This window comes from Salminus brasiliensis, chromosome 16 (genome assembly GCF_030463535.1).
Source record: "Salminus brasiliensis chromosome 16, fSalBra1.hap2, whole genome shotgun sequence".
Lineage (NCBI taxonomy): Eukaryota > Metazoa > Chordata > Actinopteri > Characiformes > Bryconidae > Salminus > Salminus brasiliensis.
The window spans coordinates 3,854,449-3,867,271 of NC_132893.1; the positions used below are offsets into that span (position 1 = coordinate 3,854,449).

General features: G+C 45.7%; 1 protein-coding gene across 7 annotated transcripts in view; it reads left to right on the plus strand.

Moving 5' to 3' along the window:
- Positions 1 to 7,107, plus strand: part of nrip1b (nuclear receptor interacting protein 1b) — a 37,826-nt gene extending 30,719 nt beyond the window's left edge. For all 7 annotated transcript variants that reach the window (XM_072658831.1, XM_072658834.1, XM_072658832.1 and 4 more), the window contains one exon: positions 586 to 7,107. In XM_072658831.1, the coding sequence (XP_072514932.1) occupies positions 953 to 4,249 (3,297 nt within the window). In that variant the 5' untranslated portion in view covers positions 586 to 952 and the 3' untranslated portion in view covers positions 4,250 to 7,107. The remainder of the gene's footprint in view (positions 1 to 585) is intronic.
- The last annotated feature ends 5,716 nt before the right edge of the window (positions 7,108 to 12,823 follow it).

Here is a 12,823-nt window from a genome sequence, read left to right on the forward strand (position 1 = left end):
CACAAATCCCAGCCTTAGATAATGTGAAAACTAGTACGAGGTCAGCGCAAAGCCTCCTCCCAGCGTGCGGAGGAGCAGCAGCAGCAGCAGCAGCAACAGCAACAACGCAGAGTCGCATGAGCAGTGCCTTGAGTGCCTATGTGGGGATAATCCTCAGAAATTATCGGCTGCATGTGTGATGAGAGGCACAGTGCTCAGAGGCCCTTCACATGTGAGAGCAAGCAGAGGCACATTTATCGAGAGGTTCGCTGCTGAGCATCGTAGCAGGATGTGCCTGCACATAGAGGAGGCTTTGCTAGGAATTACTGATATTCCTATGAAATGAATCTATAGACTCCTGCTGTTTTGCAAGTTAATCCTCAAATTCAAACAATAGTCCTATGTCCTGTTTGCCGGTGCACATTCCCACGCAGTAAGGGTTCAATTGGTGGCAGGTCTTGTTGTCAAATACTGTAAATGCTGTAAGCAAACCCCCCCCCCCTTCTTCATAAGGAAACTGAAGACCAGAATGACCACTGTAGTCACATGTGTGGTCATGCAGAACTCTCGAAACTCAAAAAACTGCATTTTCTCCCTCTGCTGCAGGTCCCACGTGGCCCGATCTGACGAACGGGGGAATAGAACGACGGCACGGAGCCCCTCGGGCTTTGGGACGGACATCCCAAACATCCAGCAGCATGGAACGCTTCAGCGGGGCAACGGAGCACTCCTGCTGACTCCTTGCTAGCCCTACTCCTAAGCCAGCTCTAAAGCTGCGTGATGCCAGCTGGGTTGCCCTGTGATGGCATTTCAAACGGCCGACGCTTTTCCGTGTAAACAGGTGTGACCGGACGAAGTGGACTTCTCAGTAGCCCCCCCTAAGAGTTTCTGTACTCTTCATCCATGGCACAGAAGTCAGTAAGACATTTTCAGTAGTTGTCAACAATCACACAAGGGGAGCCTACTATTGAACATGACTCATGGGGAGGAGCCTGGCCCTGAGACACACCAGGATTCAGCTGTTTTAACTTATCTGGAAGGTTTACTAATGCATCCGGTGGCGTCTGGGCCTGGTGCCACAGCAACAAGGAGATCAGAGGCTGGCAACAATAATGGGGAGCCTGGAAACCAGGGGAGCAGGGGCATTCAGCTGCCCAATCATGGCTCGAGCCCACCAGAGAAAGGCAGCCCTCCTGGAGCATCCTCCCAGCACCTTAAGAAGGCCAGACTGTTGCGTTCTGGGGCTTGGAGTGAGGTAGACAACCAGAAAAAAGACCTTCCCATTGGGCAGGTGAACGGGCAGGTCAAGGAACACCATACAGCAGCCCTGGATAGTTCTGCACAGGGAGAGAGCACACTGCTGGCCTCTCTGCTCCAGTCCTTCAGCTCGCGCCTACAGACCGTAGCCATGTCGCAGTGCATCACCCAGAGCAACAAGCAGCTTGATGGAGAGAGTAGCGAGAGTACTCCCGCTGACAAGGACACCTTCCAGGGCTTCTGTACAGCCTCTAGTCGCCTCAAAGGCCTGATGAGGAAAAACAAGCAACAGAGCCACAACACCGTGCCTTACAGTCGCCGTTGCAGCCAAGACCGGCGCTCGGAGTCGCCACGCAGCTCGCAGAGCTCTGCTTCTGACCCCATGTCCTGCGCAGAGCGGTTGAAAGCTGTGGCCAGTCTGGTGAAGAGCAGGTCCAGTCCCGCCTCTTCTCCTAAGCCCAGCGTGGCCTGTAGTCAGTTGGCCCTGTTGCTCTCCAGTGAAGCCCATCTGCAGCAGTATTCCCGAGAGCAGGCCTTAAAAGCACAATTATCTGGCCGAACAGCCAGCGAGAGGCTGGCAGCCATGGCTACGCAGCAAACGATGGATCAGAGACCTCCCAGCATGGGAGAGTCGCTGATTGCCCCAGACATGCTAAGCTCCTTAAACGCCCTAAACGGAACACTCCCCTCACCTACATTAAATTCCAGCAAGAGGAGCCCCTCCCTGACCCCAAATCAAAACCTATCAGCCGGCTCCCCTCGGCCCTCTCCCCAGCCCCCCAAAGAGAAACGCCCCTTTGACAGACACAGTAGTCGGCCTCCGCAGAACTGCAGCAGCTTGCTCCTGCTCCTCCTCAACAACCACAACTCCCAGAAGAACCTCACCAAGAACGGGCACCTGGAGGACGACTGCGCCGCACCTCCTAGCCGAGCCTCCTCTCATCAGTCCGACAGCGAGTATTCCAACCAGGAGAACAGCTTGACCAAAGACAGTAGTGACGCAGAGAGCTGCTACTCCAGCTGCTCCCCTATTGACCTCTCCACTAGGAGCCGAGTTTCTAGCCAAAAGTCAGAGCCCCCCTCCTCCGCCTCATCTTTGGACAAGCTCACAGAGACTCTTATAAACAAGTGGAAGCCGGAGACTCCCGGGCCAAAGGTCCCTGAGGCCAGGGAGCTGGAAATGAGCCCAGACATGAAATCCCATCATAAGGTCACTCTCATGCAGTTACTGTTGGACCGCAAAAATAACGAGAAGGTAAACAAAATTGCAGATAATCCAGATTTGCAGCATGACGCAACCCTAAGCAACGTGGCCAGAGGCCCACTTAAACGGCTTGGCACTCTGGAGGAGAGCCGGACCCAGAACGTTCTTGAGCGGCTGGCGGGTGGCGGCCTGTCCACGTTCTCTCTCAGTGGGGATACAAGCAACACTCCTTCCCCTTACTCTTACTCATCTCCCCTTGTTCAGTCCAGTCCCCTGGACCTGTGCAAGTCTAAAAATCACACCAGTGAAAAGATGGTAGAGCCTGCGTTCAGTGCCAGTAAGCTATTACAAAATCTGGCTCAGTGTGGTTTACAGAACCCATCCCCCTCACCTCCCTTGCAAGCCCACAGGCCTGCAAGCATAAGGCAAAGCCCAGAACTTGAGCTCGACAGGCCCCAGTCTCTTCTTGACGGGATAGTTCCTCCAGTCAAGAGGAACCAAACGCCTTTGTTTGAACCACCCCCTGCCACTTTCACACTTTTTGGACAGGAGCGGTCACCTCCAGCATCCACACAAATTGAGAACCTCCTGGAGAGGCGCAATGTACTGCAGCTACTGCTGGGCACTGCCTCCCACAAGGAGAAATCCAGTGGGAGGAGAAGCACAGAGGCGACCATGGGAGCTTTTGAAAGGCCTCCGGGGGCCTCTGTCATCTCTGACAGCTCAAACGGACCTTCGTTGAACATTAAGATCAAAACAGAGCCAGGAGAGGAGAGTCTTCTTTCAGACAGCTCTGATGACGGAGGGCGCTGGTGGAGGTCGGGGCATGAGAGACAAAGTCCCCTTGCTAAAGCACACGACAATGTCAAGGCGGAGGAGTGTCCCGCAGAAGCCGCCGCCAAGTACGGCCTTCTCAGCCAGCTGTTGAAACAGCAGAGCACTACCTATCACTCGAGTCCCCGTCCAGAGCCGCATGTGAGCACAGTGAAAGAGGAGCGACAGGATTATCAGGGGCCGCTTCCTAAAAAGAGGAAACTCTGCTTGGAGCTGGCCGAACACCTCAGCAGCGAACTCTGCCAGAGACCGCCGGATACTGTGAGCGAGCGACAGGTGTCGGGAACGCCCGAGGAGCGCAACGGCAGGCGGCTACCGAGCCCGAAAGAAGAGGACTCTTTCGTCAAGGGTCCTGCGGGTAAAGCTCCCACGAGAGACAGCCAAGGCTTCAATGTTTTGAAGCAGCTCCTTTTGTCAGACAACTGTCTGAAAGAGCTCTCTCAGCCTCGGGGGACGCCCAGCCCGTTTCTCCCTCAGGCACATTGCAAAGCCAATGGGAACTTCACTCAACCCAGTTACAATTCTGAACTCCTGAACTTTCCGTGGTTCCCCCAGACTCCTAACTCAGGGCCTGGTAATCTCAAACCGCTCTCGTCCCCGCCAGGAAACAGCACCCAGGGGTCACCCTGGGCCAAGGGCTCCCACACACCTGTGAAAAAAGAGACCGAATGCTCACCAAGGTGGGCGCTAGGCGGGGACGGCAAATGTGAAGCCAGACCTGATTCTCCGCCTCTGACGAGGTCTAACCCTATATTGTACTATATGCTTCAGAGAGGGAACGGCCAGCTCAGAAAGGAGATGCAGGATCACGTGCAAAGGACACACTGTGGGGTTACGGTTAAAGAAGAGGCATTTGCTGACGGCAGGTACCATGAGCACAGACTGAGCGCTGTACAGCGCTCGCCGATCCACAGCGAGAGACAAAGCAACGGTAGCGAGCATCTCAATGGCTCCTTACAAAAAACGGGAATCTGAACTGCCAAAGACTGAGACGTGTTCGAGAAATGAGCGCAAGCTACTTTTATTGGTTAGATTTCGCTTTATTTTTGTTATGTTTTTAAACAACAACCAACAGATGTGATTTTAATGATGCAAGTTGACCCAAAAAAAATCTGATCATCTAAAAAAAAAAAAAAAAAAAAAAAAAAAAAAAATCTCTAACCGGTAATGTCACCTCATTTTTGTCACTTACTGTCATTTTCCTTGGGTTTCACGTTTCGAGACATAAGAAGCTCCTCATGTTTAGGTAAACAAACAAAAAAAAAATGTACGATACCATCAAAAGCTTCCTCACTCTTCTACATCTAAAAGATTAATGAAGAACATCCTATCGTTTATTATCGATGACTCCAACAAAATGTTACACCTCGATTTTTATTCATTTCTCATCTAAATCTAAACGGGACGGTATCCCTGTTTCCCGAGGCTAACTAAAATTGTACGGTGAAAAGCACAAAGTTACATCTAATGCGTTCGTGGCGTCCGCACGTCCTGCCACGACAAGGGCCGTAAAAGGTAGCGCACCTGCGTCACTCATCAGGCTGTACCTTCCGTCCTATTCCAGCCGAGATGACTGATAACCGGATGCACTACAGAAATGGAGCCCAGAGATGCGTGTCTATTATATTATAAGGTTTTATACGGGATGACGTTGCTGGCAAAGTGTGAACACCCCTCGTAAGCTATGTTGAATTTACAGTGCTTTAATATTTTTTCCATCAGGAATGAATCTGTAGGTGTTGTTTGGTGTTTAAGGCATGGATAAAGAAAACTTGAGTGTCATGTTTTGAGCTGTCAGAAGTATCTTTTATCTTTTTACAGTTTTGTATCATTCATTGTTTTGTACTTTATATACATACAGTATATGTAGCATTTCACAGGCTTATGCTGTCAAATAGACATTTTTGAAAACTTACTATACCCCATCATCCCCCCCCAAGAAAGATGACTTCATGTTTATGAACTATGAGAATATTTCTGCTTTCTGTTCCGTTTCTGAGTCATTCTGTGTAACATGTGCCATTTCCACACTACAGTTTTCCAAATTTGCATAAAGTGCTAAAAGTTCAACGTAAAACGGCCGTAGTTCTTATTGTGGTCAAGTCCTTGACCTAGCACAAATACTGGTCAGCATACTGGTAGAAATATTGATTAAAAAGTAACAACAGCTCCAAAAGGCTCAATTGATGTCACTTGAGGTCCTCAAATCTGGGCCTCGAATCCAGTGTCCAGTCCTGGATCTTGTTCTCGCTGGACGTTAAAGGGAACAGTTAACGTAACTGATTGGACCTGTAGTGTCCGACTTACCAAAGATTTCAAAATCCAGTGTTGGAGACTAGATGTGGGGTCCAGATTTGAAGACTTCTGACTTTCTGGCTGGGGGTTGCTAGTTCGAATCCCGAGCCGTGCCGCTTGGGACTCCCCCTGGAGCGTCTGTTATCTGGTGCGGTGGAGCTGGAGGCTCGGCGTTGTCCTCTGAGCCTTGTATCGGTGGCAGTTTGAAAAGAGGAGGTGTCTGGCTTCGCATGTATCGGAGGACTAGGCCTTGCCCTCCTAGTGTCGGGTGGGTTAGTTGGCAGTACCAATTAAGGAGATAAGGGGATAATGATGTCACTTTCTCTTTGTGATGTCATTTAAAGCTACGGTACTTTTATATTTATAGACAAAACGAGTTCGTGTGACAGGGTGGTAATTGAAACTAAGGGACGCACTTAAATTTAAAGTTTTTTTTATGTTGGTCAATACAGATACAGATGGACTGTACTGATTTATTTATCATCTCAACGAGAACCCCCTGAATTAAAAGCTTAAACACACTTTGGCACACTTTTAGCTGATCGAGCGTAGAAGCGAAGGGCACCGGTTTCATAGAATGACTCTTCTAGATGTAGTTACTAGCTTATTTGGTCAATCCTGGAGAAATAGTATCATGTGAACCTGGCGGTCTACTGTGAGAAGAACCTGTAAAGTCTGTTCGAGTGATCAGATACCTGCCTGCCCCCCAACCCCAACCCATACCCCACCACCCCCCGTTTTTTTTGTTTGCTGTTTTTTTCCAGGTCCTTTTTCGGGTTTTAAGCCCCCGTTAACCACGCAGTCTTAAAAAGCATAATCATATGGACTGTTTAATTCCATCTTTCCTCTGTATGATGGATGTTTTGACAATGGTTAGATACATTTGTGTAAATAGTGCTTTCATGACGAAAGATTACTATTTTGTATTGTTTAAAAAAAAAAAAAAGCCTAGTTTTTATCGTCTTGGATTGTAAATATGATATCTATGTAATAATGTACATAAGATGACAGAGGATGCCCTACTCTTTTTTGCATGTCTCTATGTTGTGAGCTAATGATAATCTTTGTTCTGCGACACGTCGTGTTACGTCTGATCTCTACACTGCTACCTGTTGCATGCAGATGCATGGGAAGCACCTGTGTATCAGTACCGGGAATGGGGGAAATGTCGAGTCTTAAGAGTATTTTTATTTTGAAATCATGAATCGATGGTTATTTAAAGCATCACCAGTCTACAAAGGCAGCCATGGAGCTCAGAGTTTGGAGGGATATGCTTCTGGTTTTTCATTTTCGTCACTTTTGTGTGATTTCCTCTTCTGTTACCGGTTCAATTTGCTGTGCGTCTAAGAAATGCATTTGTAGCAAAAAAAGAAATGAATAAATATCAGTTTCATATGATAACCTTGTGACAACCACATGTTTTACATTTTTTAATGTTTATTTTCTGGTGTTTTATTTGCACTGATATGAATAAAATATCAAAATGCACAAAGTTACAGGTCTGTTGTTTTCTACATGTGGCAAGAAGGATGTTTGAAAGCCGAATCTTTAAATAAATTGCTATTATTGTCAAATGTATGTAGTTTTAAATATTTTTTGTTTTGAAATGATTTGTTTTCTCAAACATTTAAGATCATATGTTGACGTAACAGCTTATTTATACTGGATTAAGATTCAATTATTATTTGTGTTGAATTATTTTTCAAAAAACTAATTTATTTATTTTTTCCAAAATAAGTTTGATTTGCACTTCAAAAAATGGCTTTTCCCCCACAACGTAGTCTTTTTTTATTCATGTTAAAATAATGACTTTCTCATAATCATCATGAATATTAATGTTTTAAATTTGTTCTATTTCATTTTCTCAGTTAATTATGTTAAAATTATGTATTTCAAAATGCTTCTCAGACTTTTAGATTTATTTTAGTGTTTTATTTGTTTTGGCAATTTTCTAGTTTTCACAAAATAGTAAATATTAACTACTAAATATTCATGTCTGGACGTTGTCAGGATTCTGACTTCTCATTTTTCAGCTTGCATATGGTCTCAAATAACTTTTCTAAAAAAAAATGAATGTAATAAAATGTATTCTTGACTTTATATATAAATATAAATATATATAACAAAAAATCTCAGGATTTACAGAACATTTTATTTTAATAAAATATAATAAAATAAAATTGACCTAGTGTTACAAAATAACAACATTTTCTCAGTATTGTGACTTTGTATGTAAACATAATGACTTGCGATAATAATTTGGTAAGGCAGATCAAAGGTTTTAAGAAATTCCAAATTCCGAAAATACATTTAGCTGCTGCTGAAAACGCCAACACTGCATTTTCTCTTTATAGCTAGCTGTCTCTATAAGATGGTTATAAAGAGATGTTTTGCCATTTTTCCAATTTTTTACTAAATATTAACTACAAAATATACATTTCTTGCAATAATGTCTGGACGTTTTCAGGATTCTGACTTCTCATTTTTCAGCTTGCATATGGTCTCCAATAACTTTACTTAGAATTTTGTTATGTAATAAAAAATTATTTTTGACTTTATATATATATATATATATATATATATATATATATATATATATATATATATATATATATATATATAAACAAAAAAACTCAGGATTTACATAATATTTTATTTTATTAAAATTTTATAAAATAAAATTGACCTAGTGTTACAAAATAACAACATTTTCTCACTATTGTGACTTAACATAATCTAAACATAATGACTGTACCTTGACGATAATAATTTGGTATGGCAGATCAAAGGTTTTAGAGTTCGATAGGCTTCGGTCACTCCACAGGCATTCTTCAGTGTAGTTGTGTCCTTCAGGAACGGACGTCTCGTCCGTTCCTGAAGGACACAACTACACTGAAGAATGCCTGTGAAGTGAGTTAGCTTCTGCTTACTTTAGTTCAGTGAAGAAAAGCTTGAGTGTTTAAGAGTTCCCAGGGCTAAATGGCACCACAGTGGCTGAATAACCAGACTCATTTAAAACCTTCATCCATCTGTTCCTCTTTAAACCACATCAATGAAGTTGCTGTCCTTGAGCTGCCCGAGCTCGTGTATGTGTAACGGCTTAAACCTCGGCTCCTCAAGGTACAATGTTAAGTCCTCTTGCCAATTCCCAATTCCCACTTCCCAAACAATGGCAGGAAAGAGATGGTGAGGTGGGATTTGGGGAATTGTTGACGTGCCATTCAAAGACAGAAGAATAAATTGGCACCCGTAATCAAAAGCCGATTGTTTAATGATCGTTAATCGTGGAGATTGCTTTACCGTGTGTGCTTCCTTTGGGGGACTGTAGACAAAACAATAAGACTAAGAATAAGACTTAAGGTTTTCTTTTTTGATGTATGTTGTCATGGAAACCTTACATTGACTATAACTTCAAATATATAATATTGTGTAGCGCCCCCTTGTGCCACCAGAACAGCTCCGAGGCAGATCCTGTAAGTGGTGAGGTGGGCAAGGCCTCCATGGATCGCATCAATGAGGGCCGTAGGTGCCCTTTTGGTAGGTACTGACCCCTGCATGCCACAAAAACCACCTTAGGAGATGTTCTGACCCGGTCTGACTCGGCTAGAACGTCACAGTGTGGTTCTCTTGGTCGAAGTGGCTCCGGAGAAGAACGGGCTGTTCACTTGCTGCCTGATACACCACGTGTCCAAAGGTTTGTGGACGCCCCTTCTAATGAATGCATTCAGCTACTTTAAGCTGCACCCATTGCACTGATGCAGATGTGCAGATGTGCAAATGTACGTGCAGCTTGTCTGGTCTCTGTTGAGAAGTGCTGCCAATAGAATAGGACTCTCTCTGGAGCAGATAGATAAGCATGAACCTAGTGGCACCATGCTGACTAATGCCAGGCGTGGGCTAGAGGGGTATAAAGCCCCCCAGCATTGAGCTGTGGAGCAGTGGAGGAACTGTGCTCGCTCCAAAAGCTAGTAGAAGGACTGTAGAGGCTGTCGATTGATTTCAGAAGATTTCACTTCACCTGTCAGTGGTTTTAATGTTATGGCTGGTTGGTGTCTTACCCAATCGTTTAATTGTAATAAATGAAGCCCAGCAAGCTGCGAACTCTGCGAAAACTGGTGTGTTTCCAAGGCCTTCGATCTTGCTCTCTTGTCTGCACTGCAGTAGCCGACTTACTACCCGAGCCCTGACTCCCCTTTTGCTTAATCCTCTAATGAGTTTCCTTTCCTTCAACTTCAAATAACCTTTCCTCTCCATAAACTCCATCCTTAGATTCTTATCATGCCTGAACTGCCAATAACCCCTTATTTCCTTTGGCTTCAGAACAGAGAGGCGAGCAAAGGCACGAGTCGCAGGTTTAAGCCGGGGTCAGCGCTTAAAAGTCCACAATCGGCCGTTTGTCTGTCCGCCCGCTTTGATATCTGGAGGTCTGCTGTTAGGCGGCGGGTTTGGACGCGGTACAGACGTTTACTCTGTACTGCTGAAGTGAAGGCTACCCGACAGCAAATGCTCCGGAGCGACAATTGCAGGTCACCGCCAGTCGCGGTGCTTCTCCGGAGCTTAGGCACGGCCGGCCGGGTCAATGTTTAACCTCGCCTCATTGCGATCCTCAGCTTCTGTTTCAGAAAACACCCGCGGGAAGGTGTGGAAATGCATTTTATGGCTGGGTTGGTGTGACTGCTGTCACGAGCAAGTGTCAAGAACCAAACAAACGTCTACCCGTAAAAAGTAAAAGGTGACCATGGTTGGTTCTTGTGGAACAGATGCCATGTGAGAAGCATAAAACGAGCCAGAGAGGAATTTTCCTTGATGGATCTTGCTTAAAGATTTTGTGAAAGTGTGCAAGTGTGATGAGCCTTTCTTACATTTTTATTTATTTAATTCATTTTTACCCAATTTTCCTTCCCAAATTTTCGATCAGCGTTTACCCAACCCACTCGTTAATACTGTCCCCCTATCACACGCCTCCTCCGACACATGCGCAACCAGCCACCGCCTCTTTTCGAACGTCACCGGGCAGCCAACGCGTTCTGAGGAAAGCGACAGACACCCAGCTCTAAAGCACTGGCTAGCAGACGAGGCCAATTGTGCTCACTCAGGCTCCGGCTGCTGATGGCAGGCAGCACAATCCATATGTCCAAACCTAAAAAACTCTTAGGAACCTTCTTTCGTAAGCGTGTACACTTTTAACTGACCTCGAACTGGCAATCCCCAGGTCATTGTGACCTCGCCTTAGTCCACCGGACGACTCAGAGCCCCTGGCCTGGTTCTTTTCCAAATCTTTACCTCGAGCCACATGTCCAAGCAAATAAAAATAAATAAATAATATTTTTTGCAATCCATAGAGGAACCAGTTGAGTTGATGGTTCTTTATTCAACCATTTTTGATTGAAAGAAGATGAGAATGTGAATGAGAACCATTTTCAGAATCTTTCTAAAGTTTAATGAACGTTGATATAATATAAAGTTTCCTGGAAGAACCAAAATACCATGAACACCATAATACCATGCAAGAACCATGAAGAACTTCTCAATGGTGGTTCTTTAAAGAGTTGCAGAATGAGAAGTGCTGAAGAACGTCTACAAAGAACCACATTTTGTGAGCAAGGAAACCTGAGTTCTTTAAGAATTTACAAGTAATGCTGTAAAGGAACCCTAAGTTGATGGTTCTTTAGGGGAACCTTTGCGAGGAACCTTTCTAAAGTTTAAGGAGCCTCCACCTAGTTTACAACTTCTAGTAAAAACTTTTACGCTGATATAGAACATTCTCTTTTCACATATTAAAGGTTCTTCATAGTGTTTAAAGGGTTTTTTAAGGAACCAATAGCGGTTCTCTCAGAAAACCCTTTGTAGCGTCTCCTACAAGAGTTTCCTATTTCAACCGTCTCAGATTGAAAGTAAGAAAGTATTCTTATTTTGACTCGCAGGGCCCCCCATGACCCCTGTTGAAGGTGAGCTTCTCGAAGCTCCTGCTTAAGCCTCAGAGGTCGTGACCCTTGCCTCGGTGTGACGTCTCCAAGCCGGAGGGTGATTGGCCTGCAGCCGTACGCCCACCCTGCTTCCCAGCAGGCCTTCCTTCATTCAATATGTCTGCAGACAGCAGTAATCTACCTTCCTTTCCATTAACACTCCGGGGCCTTTAGCGGCGTGGGGGGCTCAGCGGGCCCGGCTCTGGAAGAGCAGGCAAAGTGTGTGTTAACCTCGTGTCTTGGATGATTAGTTAAAGAGCTTCAAATTGATTCACGCTCAGACTTTTTCATTCGCGATGGAAATTGGGTCAGGCGAAGATAAATAACGGCAATGAAAGGAATGCCGATAAGCCATGGATTCCTCGCTCCGAAATCAAGCGTAACTCCATAATTGGGGACCTTTGATGGTCTCACAACGAGGCCGTTTGTTAGGGATGGGGGGAGAAAGTCCAAACTCCACGATAACATGCAAATAAACCCGCACGGTATTGTACTTCCACACGATCCGCCACCGTCTCCAGCACGTTTGCTAGGGTGATCTTTCAGAGCTTTGAATAAAGTCCTTCCGTGCATGACCACCCCTGAGCCAACTTGCATGGGTCGTGCACTCCCAGAGTAAACATTTCCACAAACCACACTCAAATGTGAAAGGGTGCCTCGGAGTCAACCAATCTCGTGGAGGAACCGGCTGGAGATTAGAACTTCGTGGCTTCGGAGACGGAAGGTCACGGAGGGGCCGCGCCAAACGTATTTGTGCCGTGTGCTCGCCGAGATTCATTTCTGCTCCCAAAGGTAAGAGTTAGTAGACTTTCAACACAGCCCAATACATCAGAGTGACCCTTGGGTAACCTTTAGCGGAGCAGTTAAGATATATGTCGGGAGCGCCAGAGGAGACGTTACGGGGTGGTTCAGCGGCTCCGATACTTCTCAGACGGACGCTTTCGCTCTGCAAAATAGCCGTAATGATTCAGTTGTTTTGACAGCGCCGGCTCGTTTTGCCGAAGGGACTGACATTGGCCGTCCACGGGCTCAGGTCATCCGCTCCAGAAACCCCCCACCCCTCCCTGGTAAGAAGACCCACAGGCCGCAGTTCGACTTGCAATTCCGTGTCAGGCGGTTCTTGTGGCAAGACCCGGCGAATAAATAACAGTGTCCTTTATCCAAATCCATCTAGCTTAGACTGGTTCATTCTTTCTGCAGTCATAAAATCAATACTCGGTGCGCACTCACATCTAAATGAAGATAGAGGCACGCTCCAGTTAAACAGGCGCTCAGGCCGAGGTAAGCC